Raw genomic sequence first — 18,395 nt, forward strand, 5'->3', positions numbered from 1 at the left:
AGATTCCCATTGATTTCAATAGGATCTGGATCCAACCCTAGGAAAGAAAAGTAGCATAATAACTTATTTACCTGAATCTCTTGTTTGATTTTTTAAAAATCTGTAATATCTATGTTCTGACTGTCTAATGTCACTTAGTGTTGCTCACTCACCAGTCTACACAACAAAAAGTTAGCCAAAACATGGCTACATTGAATATATTAGGCATTAATATATTAGAATATATTTCCTTTTCATTTCAGGAATGAAAAATATTTCTAATCAAACAATAGTGCCTCCAGTCATTACTTAATATTTGGTCTATAGAAAACCCACCATCACTATAGAAATCACAAAAACTCATGGTGCATTTTCTCACTAAGTAGCAACAACAGGAGATGGCTTCTGGGATGAGATACTAAAACATGAAATAATAATAATAATGATTAATAATGGTGAAATATACAGAAAAACTCACCCAGACAAAAAATAAACCTCAGGAGACAATTATTCATGCTGAAAAATAGATTTTTTAAAAAAATCCCAGGACAGAATACAGTCACTTTGTTATTTTTAATAGGAAATGTGGACTTTTAAAATAAGAATGGACCAAATGTTTTAAATGGAGCAGAAATGTGAAATATGAATTATGAATTATGTGAATGGTAATAAAATTAATTTATCAAATATTGTCTGGAAATGTACGGAACTAGTAACTCTGTGACCAGCAGGTGGCGAGTTTTCTTCAGTATTGTGGTTGCAAAAATGATTTTATGATCCCATTCTGTACAGTAATGCCCTAGTTGTAATACGCTTACAGATTTGTACACAAAACCTATCTAAAAATAATTTTGAGGGTCTGACCTTAAAGCACAAATAGCAAGGAATTCTCAGTTAAGGCTGAAACTCTGTCTATACTTAACCTCTCCCTTGGGCATAGATATTATAGCTTATTTGGAATTGAAGAACACCCGATGGCAGGAGATATTCCCTGATAGATGACCTTTATTTGCAACACTTCAGCATAACAGGGTATAATGATCTTTCTGACTCAACACTTCCCTTCCTCTTTATCCTGTGAGTTTCATCTGATCCCTTGGCTTTATTCCCATGTAGTTTTCAGTGAGAGTGCATTTCTTTTTATAAAATTAAAGCTTAAAAAATTGAAAATCATAAACATTCCCTTTTTGTCTACTGTGCAGGTATATATTTAGAATCTGCTGAAAACAGGAAAGACATTGTGGATGATTATGTATACAATTCAAATGCATAGGCCTTACCTGCATTCTCCATAAGTCTTTATTTAGGAAAGATTCGAACAATAAAGTATTTGCCCAGTTAGCCATAACTATTTCCTTGAGCCAGTGGAGTGAACTGAATACATCTGACCAAGAGTTATACATTATATGTATTAATTATAATAAAACTTTCTACTAATATAAAACCTTTCCTGCAAGGTACAAACAAAGGAACTTAATCTCCACTCACGTATGGGCTATGCCAAAATAGGTGCAGTGATGTTGTGCACCACTGGCTAGATACTGCTGCCACTGACATCAACGGCAAAACTCACATAGACTCCTGTGGGAGCAGGGTCAAATCACAGAGCTGGTGTAGAGTCATGCTGCTGCAGCAACAGTCTGCTTAAATGAGAGAACAGTAAAAAACCAGATCGCTACTGCTATGGTCATTGTGCTATGGAGGAAAGGAATCATGGCTGAAATCAGAGGACTGAAGACTTTCAGAAAAACTGTCTCCACACTATAGACCTGCCCACTGCTGCCACCAGTGGAGCTGACTGCTGGTCAATTGCAGCTCTGTAGATGCAGCTGCTTTATGTGTGGTGTGATACTACTCACTGGCCTGGTGATTAATGACTAACAATTACTTTGTGCATGGCTGGAAAATATAGTGCCTAGTGTGTATGCCTTTTAGTCCTGTGGTGGAACACATGTAATGATTTCTCAGCTAACTGTGGGCAGCCATTGCTATTAGATGACACAGTGGTAAATAAATGGGTACATCAAACTCATCCTCCACTCTCTAGACTGCCTTCCCATTGAATACTGAGTCAAGTTCAACGTCTCAGTCCATATCTTCAAACCACTCAGTGGCCTGGGTCCAGCATATCTAAACAGTCACCTAAAGCTTTGGGATGAGGACTGTGGTCAAAAACTCCGCTCTTCAGGCACAGTGAAACATTTTACCATAAGGGTAAAGCTCATCTGTGCAGGAGACAGAGCTTTCTCAAGGGTTGCTCTGAGCCTGTGGAATGAACTTCTCCAGGAACTCAGGACTATCGCAAACCCCACCACCTTTCACTCCAAGTGCAAGGCATGCTTTTTGAAGCTGGCTTCTCTAACATAAACACTGAGCAGTGTGTACATTAAAAACAAAACCAAAGCCCTATCAAAACTCTCAATTCCACAGTTCTCCCCTTGGGGAGAGCGTGTGAGAGAGAATGACCTACACATGACAGATATTAGTCACGTTGACTACTGGCAGGTATTCAGATACTACAGTGATGAGGGCAATATAAGCACTTGAGTAAATACACTTGGGCCCTGTCTGCACTACTGCTTCTACCATTGCTAACGCCATTGAAGCTGCACAGATGGTGAATTACAGCTTTGACTGTTGCTGGTGTGGACAAGGCTTAATATAAACTCATCCACACATATGTTGTTCCGACCAGACTACCTTGTAGAGGTTTAGCCTTTTCAATTTATCAGCCTTCACAGCACTCTTCTGATATAGGTTAATATTATTATACACATTTGTTAAAGACAGGTAAATCATGATGCAAACAGGTTGACGGCTAAATCCAACTCCCCATGAAATCAGTGGGTGAGTTTCCACTGACTCTAATGGGCACTGTATCACTCTAAATCATAGGTCCAAGGTCACAGTGAATCAACGCCATAGTGGGAAAATTAACATCAGAATCCCATTCCTTTTTTTAATCGCTAGGTCACGGTTCACAACAGCCAAAAGGTGCCTTTCTTTCCAAAGGATTCCAAAGCCCTTCATTCATTATTACTCAGGATGATTAGTATTACCAAATATGTATATAGTCTTTTCAATTTCCACTCTACTTTACAAACACAGAAAAAGATACTTTCTCTTCCCTGAAAGAGTAGAGTTAACAGAGGACTTTGTATTCATGTGTGTGCACACACATCTACACAAAAACACATCAACACAAAATTCTATAACATGTTATAGAATTGTATAACTGCAGCTATCTGTATATCCATATAGGTGTGATAAGTGTATCTATGCCATAAACTGCAGTGAAATGGTACCTTATGACCTGTCACAGTTAGAAGAAATGGATGCTTTATACCACTAGAGAGATTCCCAGTTTTCTGTGAAATATGTGGCATTTGCAGAATCCATGACACTGTGAGATCAAAGCTTCATTGGCATTCCACTTAGTTGTACAACTCACTCAGGTCTTTGCCCATCCCTAACTCATGCCACTAAAACCTTCATGCTGCACCATGTTACTTGCAACACTGTGTAGTTTTCCTAGCTATGGAAATTACATAGATGTATAAGTAATGTATATGATTCAGTTCAGCCACCCTTGTATTTAGGGAATTCTTTTTTGAAAGCTGGTTTTTGACCTGATAAAATATAATGGTTCCAAAGGAACTACTGAACCATTACAATCCATCATGTAAATGAATACTTAGGGACACCTAAATCCACAGCTCATTTGACTGCCCTACTTACAATATGGACTGCGGGGAGGAGAGGCAGAGGATAGACACCCCCCCCACTCAACATTCTCAACCTCTGCGTAGATCATACACAGAGTAACTTTCTCAATATAATGACTTGATCCATTTATTCCAAGCATCAGTTCACATTGTGGATCGACTGGTAATTAATTAGCTTAGAAAAGAAGGCATTTTAGAATGATAAACATTATTTTTATATTACTGGTCCTGAATATGGATTCTGGATTCTCTGTAATCTGATTATATTCATATGTTATTAATTCTTTTATTTTCACATCCATGGCCGAATACGTACAGCTGAATACAAAACGGTTCTGCAAACCCTGCATTCGCTTCCTTTAGTTGCACCGTTGTAATGTAAAAACAGATAAATGGTTTCCTCTTTCAAATGCAACAAAAAGAAATGACTCCTGGGAGGAGCCTAGGATGCCAAGTTTGAGCCTGGATTGAATTTTTATGACCACTGTAAAAACTCCTGAAAATAGGAAATTATAATGGAACTGCTGACTCTAACTGTAGCAGGGTGAGAGGTATCACTGTAGCATTAACACTGATCTGCAGGGGCTGGATGTTAAAAAATGAATTATTTACACAATTGGCTTCACATCACTGCAAAGAGGGGAAAAGCTTGCATTTAATTAATTGCTTGTAAAGTTTCTGGAGATGCTTGGATGAAAAATTATAAATCTATTGAATGATCTGGATTTGTATTCTTAGTGAGATTAAAACTTTCAGAGGCAGATGGCAGAGATACCTCTCTTTAGGGTGGTGATTAGTACGCAGTGTGGAAGGGTAAAGTGAGGGTCATATCACGCCATATCAGACCCGCCTGACTTTAATAAGGAGTCTACTTATGACCCCATGGCAACCTAAGCAACAATGTTAGCTCATTAGTCAAAGGACAATAATATTTTTAAATGGACTAAAAAATATCTAACAAACAAGTTTCCCAAAGTCTTAGACTTGCTAACAAGAATATGATGCTCCAAAGCTTTGCTGTAGTTTGTAGTGAACCCAAGAGGTGGTTGGTTGCAAATTTGAAAATTTCAAAATGTTGACAAAGTTTTGCACCAAAAATTAAATTATTTTCTTGATTTCCCCCCAAATTTTGAAACCTTGACGATTTCCCCCCACATTTTTTCAAATGTTTTCTTGAATATTTTTCACCGTCGTTTGACTAAGCATAGCTCCTTGTTGTTTTGTGGTTATTGTCATTTGTAGCAATTAGAATGAGTAGAATAACAATTGTGAAGGGAAATTAGACTGAGTGTTTGATAGATTTGGGGGGTTAGGATTTACTTTAAAACGAATATTCAGAATTTTGAATGAGTAAACGCCCCAAAACGTTCTGGATTCTCTGTAGTTTCAGCCAGATTCTGCTTTCAGTTACACCCGTGTAAATCCGGAGTCACTCCATTTACTGAAATGGAGCGAGTCCGGGTTTACAAAGGTGTAAATAAAAGACGAGCCTGCCTTATTCTGTTTCTGGTGGCACATAGCTGGTTTTGAGAATCTGTTTTGAGAGTAAAATGCACCCGATCCTGCAGTCATTGGCAGTTTTGCATGTCTGCGCCGGTGCCAAGAATGAAAGGTATCGTGACAACCATATCCCAGACCTTTTTTGCTTGTGTAATGACGCCTCTTGCTTTTTCAGCATCGTTTAGTGTTTAGTGTCGATGATCTTTTTCGAGGCAGTCCATTCTAGAGCGGCCGTCTGGGTCTTCCACCGATTTCCGAGACAGGATCATCCCAGGTGCAGCCAGTTTAACTGCGAACAATCACGATGTTCCGTGCAACTTGAAAAGACGAATTCAAGCCAGCGTGCGCTAGTGCCTCGTCTGTTTCTGCTTCTGTTCGGGGGGGGGGGGCACATTGAATGGTGGGTTTCAACGCTCTAGCGCGCTTGAGCCTCTCCTTTTCTCCCGGTTCCCTGTATCTTTTTCATGAATGAATCCAGAGCGGATCCCCCCGCAACTCTTGCAGTTTGCAGAGAGTTCCAGGGGCAGGGAAATTCGTAAAGCGGCTGAGCGAAACCACTGTGCAAGCATAGGTCCTGTTCATACAACACAGTCTCCTTTCCCCCACAGGACTCGGGACTGCCATGTCCCGCGATCTAACCAGCAAAAACAGCCTTGAGGAGCAAGGCACCTATTGCTCTTTGCAGGGACAAGAAGCTCTCAAGCACTAGCCTGTAAAATAGTCCTTTAAAAGCCTCACTGCTCATTGGGATCCCTTCAAGGCGCCTGGAGCTGGCGCTAAGAAATGGTTTGAATGTTTCTCCTAAACAAAATAGGTACAATTGTTAAGTGCGGTTTCATCCTGCAGTCCTTTGCCCGGGAAAACTCTCAGAGAAGCCTCTCGTCGTTTTGCCGGCAAATGACTGCAGGATCGGGCCCGAAATCGTCATTTTTCATAAGGGTGAGTACAGAATACCCCTCGCTAAACGAAGGAAACAGGAAAATGCCTGCACCAGCATAAATAGCACTTAAAAACATAAAAATTTTAAAAATTAAACCTCCCTGCTCTAGTTCTCTCGACTGCATACAGAGGATCCTTTATCAGACAAAGAGTGCTTTTTAATACCTACCTACGCTCGTCAGTTTCAGCAATCTAAGGGGAGCTGATTTACTTGGAAGTGTATATTCAATATATTCGTGGGCCGGTGTTGTTGTGTGTGTGAGTAAAACAAATTTGCCACGGGGACTGTCTCTCTGAGACTTCCACCTGAATCAAAAATCCAGGTGTGATAGAAATCCAAACCATAGTCTGTTGTGATTTAAAAAAAAAAAAAGTCAGAAGATTGTTTCGTCGAGCCAGCTTCTGCTCTCAGTTACCCAGGAGTGAATCCGAAGTAAAGCCAGGTCAAGTATTACTCCGGGTTTACACGGGTGTAACCGGGAACAGAAATTGGTACTGTAGCTTTGGCTGCTCGCAGTCTTTGGGAATCGGAATCAGGGGCAGGTTCCGCGCCCTGCGCTCCAGCCGGGAGATACCAGGGATAAGGGAAAATTCAGCTTCTTGAAGCAGTCACAATAGCGTCTCATTCCCAACAACGTGGCTAACTTTGGGAGCAGATGCCTTTTCTTTTTACGAGTCTCTTAGTCTCTAAGGTGCCACAAGTCCTCCTTTTCTTTTTGCGGATTCAGACTAACAGGGCTGCTACTCTGAAACCTGTCTTTAAAGTCTAACATTCCTCCTCGACAGCAGATACTCCCGAGGAAAGGAGAGTAGATTCCCTGCGTGTCAGTGTTAATGGTGACTGTGAATCCCCGCACTGGTATTATGTTCCCTGCTGTTGCGAGTTGACATAATGCAAATTAACAAGGGACACCATAAAAGAAATCATCGGAGGGAAAAGGTTTTGGACCAGCTCCCCCCCTGCAATTCAAACACCAGATATTTAAGATAAATACATTTAACGAGGCAGATAACCCGAAACTTCAGGTAAAACGCCAGTTGCTTGACAATTCGAAACATATTTATGTTTAACAAATGCATAAATATGATACAATACAATCTCCAGGCATCGTCCACGTACCACACGTCTCAGTTATACTAAACGCTTGAATTGTATTCCCGCTGCCCACTTTAATTTTAAACTAGATTTGGATAACTAATTACCCATTTCCCTCCTCCTCCAAAAAAAAAGTGCCCCTTGCTCTAATAAAGGCGATAGCTTGTCTAAGGCAAAACTTGACTTTGTTGCTCCCGCGCGGTTCATTGATTTATTTGTTGGGAGGGAGGGAGGGAGGGAGGTCAGTGAAGCTGTAGGTTAGTTTTATTTCCATCTGAGCAGCTGCAGGTATTATTTGTTTGTTTCTTTATTATTAGCGTTTGATGCTTAAGTGATTTATTTCTAAATTGAAGGCTTGCTTGATTCTGTTTTTAAAATACATACGAACAACACACACACACACACACACACACACAAAGAAGTGTTCCTCTTATCTGGGAATTGAGAACTCTCTAGTAAGGAAGTGCATTTTGGTGATGTATTTTGTTCTGTTGTATGGGGGTGAGATAGGCATCTTATTTGTTTTACATAACAACACTATCCAACGGTAGTTGTTCTTTGTTTAAAAGCACTTTCCAAATTATTACACTTCATACATTTTTCTTCCGAGGAATATTGATACAAATGCTGGCTTTGAGAGAGAAATGGCATGGGATCTTGTCCGTGTCATCATTGCCCCTGAACGTTAGAAATGCCATTCATTTCCCACAGAAGTGGAAGAAAACCTGAAACATATTTGTCCTCTAACTGCGGGCTAGCTGATCACCTTGTGCGCCTCAAAATTGCGCTGTTCTTTGGAGAAAATGAGAACGCAAAGGCGGTTGATATTCATGATGTTGAATATTCATCCGCGAAATATTCATGTTCATCACTTATTTTATCGCCCAATAGGATAACCCGGGTTTCTGCTGAGGCTTGCAAAGTAATTGTAACAGTGTGACCGTGACAAGGTAGCCATGCAAATAACGCGCTAATCCCTGAGCACAAAACGATGTTCGCCTGACAAATCTGTCTTCGCCCACATATTATATTACTCTCGTTGTTCTTCGGGATCATATAATAGACTCAGGCAATGTTCTCCTTCACTCCTTAAAGAGTGTGAACGGATGGATGGATAGAACAACAAATAAGCAAGGGGGTTATGGCCTCGGGATTAATTATAAAGCCCGTTTAACCTCTTTCTTTCAAGGGCTACTTTGCTTTGCCTAAATTGTCTGACCCTGGATTCAAACGAGAATGTTATGCACACCATCCTGGGGTAAAACCGCAGCAGAGGGTTAGGGACCTGGCTGTTTTCACACCGTGTGGAAACTCGTTCCAGGGAGTAGCTCTCCAATGGAGAATGGAGCGAGTGGATCGAGGTCAGGCGGGCTGGATCTGTGAATTTAGCCTGGGGAGTGGATCCTGCCAAGGATGCTGGGAGAAGGCTGGGCCCGGGTTAAATGGGTCTTATCCGCGAGTGGATTCTTCACCGGTATGTGGTGCGGAAGATGGAGGGTGGATCTTGTGCGGGGTTTGGAGAATGGATCCAGCTGGCGGTATGGAGAGAGAATCTGGTCTCCGGGCAGCGTGGATCCACTGGAATCTGTCAGGGAAGTAGGTCCCAGTGGGGCCAAATCCTGGTCCGGGGCAATCTGTGAGTTCTGACCCGGAGAGGACCCTGCCGCTGAGCCGTGAGCTGCTCTGCCCCGGGCCCAGGGGAGTGAAGTGAGCGCGGCGTAGGGGCTGCGCTGGGGAGCAGGGGGGGGGGGGACTGCCAGAACGGGCTCCCAGGGGCGGAGGGGACAGTGACTCCCTGGCTGGGGCGCTGAGGCTGCCACGCGGGTGCCCGCAGGGAGATGCCCTGGGAGCCGGGCGGGCTGGAATCTGGCTGCCCCGTAACAAGCCGGAGAGTTGAAAAGTTGGATCTTCCCAGCGAGACACTTTCCCCCCGTAGTGCGCATGCCCAGCGTCCGGTTGGGGGTTGAAATAAGGAGGAGGCTGGAGGGAAGAGATCACTCCAGTCTGAGCTCGGCTTCTCTAAGGCGCGCCTGCCCTCAGACCCACAGACAGCAGCAGCAGCAGCAGCAGCAGGAGGAGGAGGAGGAGGAGGGAGAGAGACTCTCACCATCTCCATCCGCAGGAGCACCTGGCTCCCTCTGCTCTCTAGGATCTGTCTGTACCCAGCTGGAGGAGCAGTGGGGGCGGGAGGGGGGGGGGCGGGGAAGAGCCGTGCACAGAGAGCCCAACAAGGGCCACTAACTTAGCCCAACTTTTTTACCAGCTCCAATTTAGCCCCGGATCTTGTCACTTCTGCCAGCGGTGGAGCACAGATCGGGATTAGGTAAATAAAAAACCAACAACTCCTTTTGTTTTTTTCCAAGTCTCTGTGGTTGGCAACATCAGTCCAAAGTGTCCCCCGCCGTGCCTGGGACAGTGAAGGTGAAGGGACAGATCTGCTGTCGTTAGAAGGACTTTTTTTTTTCTTTGGGGGCGCGGGGTGAGGGGAACCCGTCTGAAAGTCTTTAAAGGGTGCTTGGATATTTTGCTGCTATTTAAAAGCATGCCTATTCCCCTATGGAGCTGCTCCTTCCCCAGTGCAGCCAGGCTATGCTTTTAAACGGAGATGAAACTGACATGCAGTCTGCAAAACCCGGGGTTAGTCAGTCCCCAGCAGTCTCGAGTGCCCTGCGCTGTGTAGACTTGAGCGTTTAGATTTGTATTATTGTGTGCGCAGTTCTGCGCGTTTTAGTTACCAGGCAGCGCTCGCCTCTTTCCGACGGAGCAGAACTGACAGGAGCCTGATGTGTTACGTCCGTTCGGAGGAAGTTCCGTGCAGAGAGAAGCTCGCTTCTTTCCAGGCCATTCCGTCAAATGGTAGTGCAAAACTGAGGATTATTCATTGTTGTTGTTATTTCTGGCTGTCAGGAGGGAACTCTGTAACAACTGGACCTTTTGTAGATTGCTGTTGAGGTTGGTAAACTCAAGACATGTGCTTGGAGCTGTTGAGCCCCAAGCAGGTGCACTGTTGGTCCAATTAAAAACGTACCCAGCCCAGTAAAAACATAAACGGGGACCAGCTCAAGATGCTAGTGCAGCATAACGCTGTCACCTTCCGACAACAGAGCGACACCGCAGGATACATAGATCTAAAGATCGGTGGTGTCAGGAGATTAGCCGAAAACCTGCGTGGTTTGATTGCCTGAGGCCTAGAGGAGCGAACTCCACTCTCGGTGGCCTGCTAGAGCTAGAGACATTCGAGAGGTCACTGTCATTGTCTTCTTGCCATGACTTGGTTTCGGGGAGCTAAGGGAAAAGGGGGTTGCGGAGGGAAGGAAAAAGCTGCTATTACCGATTATTTACGGAGCACCGTTTGCTCCATAACGTGGGAGGAAGGCTAGGACTTCCGGACTCAAGTGGGAAGAGGGTGCAACAATTATTTTTTTAAAAAATGTAAACCGATAATAAATGAAACTTGGACGCTCGCAGGTATTTTTCTAATTGCTCAACTGGTTTGTGTATTAAATGACACCCCTAGGAAGCCCACATGCATGCTTTCGAGCAGAGGGCATTCCTAAAGCACTGCTGGGCTTGAAAGGAGGCAAAAGACGTTAAATTGGCATGTTTCATTCCACTGTAAGAACATCATAATTGCTGTCTCGTGAGGATCCGGACTGAGTGGTTTAAAAGGCTGCACTGAATACTTAAATTGAGCAAGCTGTAGCGAAGTGCATTTTTTTTTCTGAGTATAACATATGCCTGTATTAATCAACGGTGGTCCGCAAAGCGTGTCAGCGCTGATTTCATGATAAAATGTGAATGATGATTTTATAAGGATTTAGCAGAGATATGCTGATTTAGTCCTTCCAGTCCTCATCAATGTAAGCAATTAACTCCTCCACGCTCGATTAGACCCGAATAAACCTTCCTTAATAGATTCTGCACACTCCATTAATAATCTGAATGAATCGGCGCGGAATGCTCTAGTTGTATTCTCCAGAGCATCACGCTCTCAAATGCAGAGCGAAAGAACAACTTACAGCCCCAATTCCCTTTGCAGCTAGTTTCCTAAACACAAGTAAAGGATAATTTCCTCGTTTAAGCTGATACAAATTCTGTCTCCTTGAAGGAAATATTGGCTACCTGGCACTCTGATAAAATTCTGCAGACCGTTCCAGTTTAATCGAAGGGATTTGGCTAACAAATTTTAAATAGTTCATTCGAAACAGGGTGGTTTTTTGACAGATGAGCCTCGTGGCAGGAGTTCTAGATATTCCCCCACCCTCTAAGGCCCCAAGAATCTGAAGTTTTATAACCACCAATTTATCATGTTTGTAAAAATAAGCAACTTTTCAAGCTAATTTACTTCATCTATTCCCCCATGTGGAACTAATCAGTAAAACTCATTATTTATGAGTCAAGTATTTAATATAACAAATATCCCTCTCAAAAGACACATCAGAAATAGATAATTCAAAGTGAAAAGTAGAAAGACTGACTAACCACAAGATTACCGTGAGATTAATTTAATTTCGATTCATGAGAGGCTACCAACAACAAGTTTCCCCCAAATTTTTCTTATTTATAAATAGAGATTGAATTTATCTGGAATGTAAAGATTCCTATGATTGTAAAACAATGGCAATTAGACAATAGCATGACCAAATCTCCAAAATAGGACAAAGGGTAAGAAAGCTGGGGACAGATGTTGTCTTTCAAGTTTATGATCTTATTTTGCAGGGTAAATTTATCTTGGCAAGAGTGGGTTTTGTTTCAGTCCTGTGTCAGTACACAAGTGGCTTGCTCTCAATTACTCAGCAAGCAAATCTTGTGTTTAAAAACTGTACAGTTTTATTGCGATGGGAGTGGGGGCGATTCAAGCAAATAACTCACTGGCTCCTTTTAAAAAAAGATAACGATCTGTTTACATGAAGCAGAATTAAAGGTAGAGGTGACACCGAAATCAAAGAAACATTGATCTCTCTGTGGGGAAGGGAAAGAGTAGAAAAGTACTGCAGAGAGAAATACACATTCCCTTTGATGTCCCTAAGAGAGACTTCTCTACGAAAATAAGCTGCTCTTTATCTATATTTTTGACTACCCCAGCTGTACCGAGCAAAAGTGTAGCTTTCATTTCTGGAAGGATGCCAACAAACTTGTATCAACCTGAACGCCCCGCCCTCTGAGCCCCTTCCTTTAAAAAAAAATAATACTGCTTCTAGCAAACAACATAATTAGGACAATGGATGTTATTATGAATCATTTTTGTACTTCCTTTTGCTTGAAAGAATCGTTGCCCATGTATTCGTTTGGAAAACTGAAACCGATTTTCTTTAAAAATGGGACATCCTTGTAAACCAGGATTTTACCTAAATCTGTCTGGTGGGTTTGCAAAAAGAAAAGGAGGACTTGTGGCACCTTAGAGACTAACAAATTTATTTGAGCATAAGCTTTAGTGAGCTACAGCTCACTTCATCTTAGTCAGAGATCAGAATTAGCCAGGATAATGTTTTAGAATTATAACCGATGTGGCAGCCAGATAGTTCGGAATGGGCAACTCTATGTTTAGTTTAGTTTGTTCCTGAAATAAGGGATCAAGACACTTGTATCGCAAAAAGAAGACACCTCGGACTATATTAAAACTAAACAATGTTTGTTTCTCCGGTTGGAGAACAAATCTCAAACGCAGGTTGGACCACTGGCCCTTGAACAGTTATGGGACGGGGGAAGTAATGTGTGTGGTTTTTTAATCAGTCGCTATACAAAATGTGTCCAATTAGCAAAAGGCAAATCTTGGAAAAAATGCCACACGCCTTTATTTTGGGCCATTGCGATGGAATTCCTATAGGATTTGGGTCTCCTTTCCTGCGGTTGATTTATGTAAAGCGGAGTGAAAGGTGGCCTTGGGGTAGAGGATGGGGCTACTCTGAGAAAAACAAAATCCCCCTCTCATAATCTCCCGCCTTAGCCCTCCACCCCAACATAGCTTCTGCAACGGCGAGTTTCCTTTTAATCGCATCCATATATAAATCTTTTGTTTGTCTGGGATCTAGAACTCTTCCGCCATCAGGTTTCCTTTGCTCCTGGGTCTATAGAGAGAGCTAGCAATCTGGTGCGCGTTTGTAAACTCTTCTCCAAACAGAAAAGGAGTACTTGTGGCACCTTAGAGACTAACAAATTTATTAGAGCATAAGCTTTCGTGAGCTACAGCTCACTTGAAGTGAGCTGTAGCTCACGAAAGCTTATGCTCTAATAAATTTGTTAGTCTCTAAGGTGCCACAAGTACTCCTTTTCTTTTTGCGAATACAGACTAACACGGCTGCTACTCTGAAATCTTCTCCAAACGGGGCCTTAATATGTCAGGAAGTCCCTTCATCTTGATCAGAAATCCATAATCTTTCAGACATGGGGCGGGGGGAGAATCGCTTTTGATAAATGCTTAGAGGAACTAGCAGTTTGGCATTAGAAATACGGTCTCAAATTATCAGTCTCCAGGGCCTCAAAATAGCAGTACCAAAGACACTCTCTGGGCAATCACTGGTTGCTGGGGAAATAAACATCGAGAACCAAATCATAGAAGAGCGACCACCCCCCCACCCCCAAAATCTAAATGTGTCACTTAAGAGGGGCGAGCTTTAAAATATCTGCCGCTGTTCCCCCTAGAGGCCTGCACCCCCTGCCAAACAGTTGGCAGGAGATGTACGCCAGTTAATTACTGTGATTGAGGGAAGGGTCAAATATTCCCAGTTACCTGCGTTTTTCTCTCCGTCAGTATTTCTTTTGCCTTCCGAGGTGCAGTGCAGCGGTCTGGCTGGGACGGCATGAGGGACCCCGATTTGAAAATACCCCCGTCCCATCCCAAGTTCCCATTGACTTCAAAGGGTTTTTTTAATCAGACTTTAGCGGAGGGGCGGGCTTTGCTTGTACTACCTCGGGCGAGTCTGAGTCTCCCCCAGCCTCAGTGCAAACCCGCAAACGGGAGGGTGCGGGAGCTCGCAGAGTGACATCGATGGAGCTGATCGGCCTGTGGGTTCAGCGCGGAGATCTGGCTGAAAATCGCGGGCGTGACAGGGCGCAGCGCAGTTTAACTGGGCAGCACTTGCAGTGTGAAGATCCCTCGGCTTCACTACTCTCGGGTAGTCTTGACTACACCCTGCAAAGTGGCTGTGGAAAGGCTCTTGCTAGCTCCGAATTTTAAAATGGGGTTTTATTAAGACATTGTTTAGCCTGATTAGAGAAGGTCTCGGCCAAGCTCGTCCCCTTCCAAAGGAAACAAAAAAGAAAAATCAGACTTGCCACGGGGACGCAGGGCTTTAATATTTACAATGATCAGCCTTAAAGGGAGGAGGGGACTACTAGCTTCAAATAAACATCCTTTCCCCCCCCCGCTCCCGCCTCCATTCATAGGTGCTGGCCCTAGGGGTGCTGGTTTGAAGTGGTTTCCATCACTTATAGGGTTTACAGTTTGGTTTAATGGCTCTCGGCACCCCCACTATACAAATAGTTCCAGCACCTCTGCGCCGGGCTTTGCCCGAGTTCCCCTGCAGAAGCCAGGAGGGGGCGGCTGAGTGGATGTGGCTGGACTGGGAAGGGGCTAAGGGGGAGCGCTGTGGGACGCCGCGATCCAGACGCAGGGGCTGGAAGTTGGCGAGGGGTAAAACCCTCGCGCTCCACTTTCCAAAGCACATTGGAGGCCAAAGTGTGGTGGGCTCGCCGGGGAGCCCTGTCGCTCCTCTGGGCGGCAGAGGGCGAGCCCTTGCTTCGTACGGGCAGGATACGGCGCTTGAGTTTTAACTCTTTACCGTGCGAGTTGCCCGGAAAAACGGTGTCCCCTGGGACTCACTTGCCATTGACTCCAGCGGGAGCTGCAGGGGAGAGCCTGGCCCGTCCCCGCCAGCAATCTGGGTGGCTTGGGGGTTAAGCCTGGGGGTGTGCAGCCGAGTAGCCTGAAGTTGCACACAGCCTACCTGGAGGGTCCTCCCCAACGAGCGGTGCGTAAAGCGGAGGAGGCCGCGCTGCAGCCAGCCAGGGCTACCGAGGGATGGTTTGTGTTAGGAGCCAGGCTTGGCGGCGGGGAAGGGGCAGATGAAAGGGCTCCTAACGACCTGCAGATCTGTGCAGTCAGCCTCAGGCTTGCACGGCTGCCGTGGGAAGGGGCCAGGGCGCACCGCGCCAGAGCCACTGCAAGCAATGGGCACCTTTCCACTGACCTGCCATGGGCTCTGGGATACGCCCAGCAGCCCGGGGCTCCGCAGCCGGCCCTAGGCAAAGGAGAGCAGCAGGCGGCGTGGGGGACCTGTCTCTATGGTCTCCCTGTTACAGGTCTTTGTCTCTCTTTCTCTTCCAGACACTCGCCTTCCCTGCTCCCAGATCCTCCTCCCCGGTGGCCACCATGGGAAGTAAGACTCTGCCGGCCCCCGTGCCCATTCACCCCTCCCTGCAGCTCACTAACTACTCCTTCCTCCAAGCGTTCAACGGGCTGCCCGCGGTGCCCTCGGACCACCTGCCCAACCTGTACGGCTTTAGCGCCCTGCACGCCGTTCACCTGCACCATTGGACATTGGGTTACCCAGCCATGCATTTGCCTCGCTCTTCCTTCTCCAAGGTGCCCGGGGTGTCCAGCTTGGTGGACGCCAGGTTCCAGCTGCCTGCCTTCCCTTTGTTCCCACACGTCATCCAGCCCAAGCAAGAAGCCACCAGCCTGCCCCTCAAAGCCAAACCCCGGTTTGATTTTGCCAACCTCGCTGTGGCCGCCACCCAAGAGGATCACTCTAAACTGGGCCAGGCGGACAGCCAGAGCTCGCCTCCGGGGCTCGGCTCCTTGCTCGAGGTAACTAAGCTCTCTCCGGAGAAGAAACCCACCCGGGGGAGGTTACCTTCCAAAACCAAGAAGGAATTCGTCTGCAAATTCTGTGGCAGACACTTCACCAAGTCCTATAACCTTTTGATTCACGAAAGAACCCACACCGATGAAAGGCCCTACACATGTGACATTTGCCACAAAGCGTTCCGAAGGCAAGATCACCTGCGGGATCACAGGTAACTCCAGCATTTTAATAGGCAGGGGTGGGGGTGGGGGTTATAACCACAGGCTTTGCTTGGCTCTGTCCCTCTCCTGTACCGCAAATAGAAAGGTGAGCTAGTCCATTTCCCCCTGTAAGTATAGAATTGGCACCTTAGGCTTCCCGCGGCTTTGTACCGTTTAGTAATGCCCCAAGTGATTGAGGCGTCTTGATTTGGCAGGTGAATCCCTTATAGAGGTTTACTTGACTTCCTGTACACTGCTGAGGATCATAGGCTCATCTGTCCTCTTTCCCTGCAGGCAATTTGGGATGGCCCTTTCTTTTTATTTTTGAAAGTAATTTTAATCAGAAATACAGAACGGCCATTAGAGCCAGGTATTTACAGTAAAAGAATGATTCCCATAACACTGTGTGCTTCCTGCATGAATGTGGTCCCCCTCTCCCCCATTCTGGCTTCTGGTCATCTCATATTTGGGCCTCAGCAGTAGTTTGGAAAGTAGGCCACAAACAAGGGGTGGTTTTTGACAGGTCACCTGATTGAATTGTCACTATTTGTAAATCTATATTCTCTCTCCCCAGGTATATTCATTCTAAAGAAAAACCTTTTAAGTGTCAAGAATGTGGGAAAGGCTTTTGCCAGTCCAGAACTCTAGCTGTCCACAAGACACTGCATACGCAAGTAAAGGAGCTTAAACCTTCCAAACTTAAATGCTGAACTCTCCAGCACCCATGAACTAACTTCCCCTCCAGACTTTATATCAAATTCAGAACAGACACAGACAAAAAAACAAAACAAAAAAAAAAAAACCAAACCAAACCAAAACAAAAAAAAACCCAACAACCCAGGAGGGGAGCACTGAACTTTATTTTTAATTAAAAATAAAAGGTTCCCAAATCCTGGTTTAAAATATTGTTTTGACTTTGAAACACATATTAATAATATGGAGAGTGCAAGAGAACTGGCTGTCTTGTGTGGCTTTGATAAACTTTATGCCAAAAGGTGGTGCTCACGTATTGGACAGGAATCTTCTTCTTTTTTTTTTTAAAGCAAAAACGTAGCTTCCAAAGGTATTACTTTTTACATTTTTTTATTTTATACTTTTTTTTGACTGTATAAAGCTTCTTACTTAAACACTTCAGGAAACAAAAAATTCCAGGAGACAAGAACTGAAACTTTGGCTTCTCGTTACAGCACCATTGAGACCAGGAGAACAACTTGCGGACTTGTTTGTTTGTTTCTGTTGTTGTTTTCTTTTTAAAAAGAAATGTTCCAAAGTGACCTAAATCTCAAGTGATGAAGTCTGCCATGCACTAAGAGCCTCATATAGAGCTTAGAGCTGCAGTATCAACACTCCGTGGAGATCTTGTTTTTGTTTTGTGGTTTAGTGCCTTGGAGGTGGTTTGTAATTTGTGGACTTATTTAAAAACACCCAAAGGAAAGAATAATGGCAATAAATCAAACAGATGCTATGCACAACGTGGTTTTAGTGGTACTTTAAAGTCTGTGTGTGTCCCGATGAGAGAGTAGGCAGGATAAATCTCAATCAGAGAATTTTAAAGGCTGGCTTTCTGAACAGTGTATTAAAAAAGTTAAAACTAAGAGACATTCCAATATGTTTTGTTTATTAAAAATGTTGTATGGCTATTTGGCACTTTATGCTGATTATTGGTAATTGACATTTATCACTGGATTGTGTTTTTTAAGTATTAAAATAAATTGTTATTTTACAGGCAAGCCTGACTGGATGTACTATTCACATATGTTCTGAATGTTCTTTAACCATTTGCTTTCAGGTCTATCCTTAATTGAACTCCCTCCCCCAATTGTCAGAACTTTCCTTTTCAGGTGGTGTAATATTTTTAATTCTTTTTCACAAATGTTGTCCTGGGGGAGTGGCGAATGTTAAAAGTATACTTTTTTTTGGTATGGGTTAGTCACTGTTTTTTTACCTACAACTGAAAAGTCAATAGATCTGGAGGAGGGAGGGAGTCAAATCACTGTGCTCCTAGTGTGAAAAATTCACCTTGGTAACTAAATCTTGGGTATTAGCAGATAAGATTAGATGTCAAAAGTGTTAAAAAACAAATCAAATGAATAATGGGCAAACTGTTACCATTCACACAGCCTGAGGCCATGGGGGAAACACTCCTTTA

General features: G+C 44.1%; 1 protein-coding gene across 3 annotated transcripts in view; it reads left to right on the forward strand.

Moving 5' to 3' along the window:
- OSR1 (odd-skipped related transcription factor 1) overlaps positions 1 to 17,982 on the forward strand; it is a 157,015-nt gene extending 139,033 nt beyond the window's left edge. Inside the window, exons 1-4 of one of the 3 annotated variants that reach the window (XM_038396433.2) lie at positions 8,352 to 8,713; positions 9,503 to 9,562; positions 15,566 to 16,257; positions 16,821 to 17,982. In XM_038396433.2, coding sequence (XP_038252361.1) covers positions 15,611 to 16,257; positions 16,821 to 16,956 — 783 coding nt within the window. In that variant the 5' untranslated portion in view covers positions 8,352 to 8,713; positions 9,503 to 9,562; positions 15,566 to 15,610 and the 3' untranslated portion in view covers positions 16,957 to 17,982. Of the gene's footprint in view, positions 1 to 8,351; positions 8,714 to 9,231; positions 9,563 to 15,565; positions 16,258 to 16,820 lie in introns of those variants that run through there. The other 2 variants (XM_043510212.1, XM_043510213.1) reach the window with 2 other exon arrangements.
- Positions 17,983 to 18,395: the final 413 nt, after the last annotated feature.

Source organism: Dermochelys coriacea, chromosome 3 (assembly GCF_009764565.3).
Source record: "Dermochelys coriacea isolate rDerCor1 chromosome 3, rDerCor1.pri.v4, whole genome shotgun sequence".
NCBI classification, from domain to species: domain Eukaryota; kingdom Metazoa; phylum Chordata; order Testudines; family Dermochelyidae; genus Dermochelys; species Dermochelys coriacea.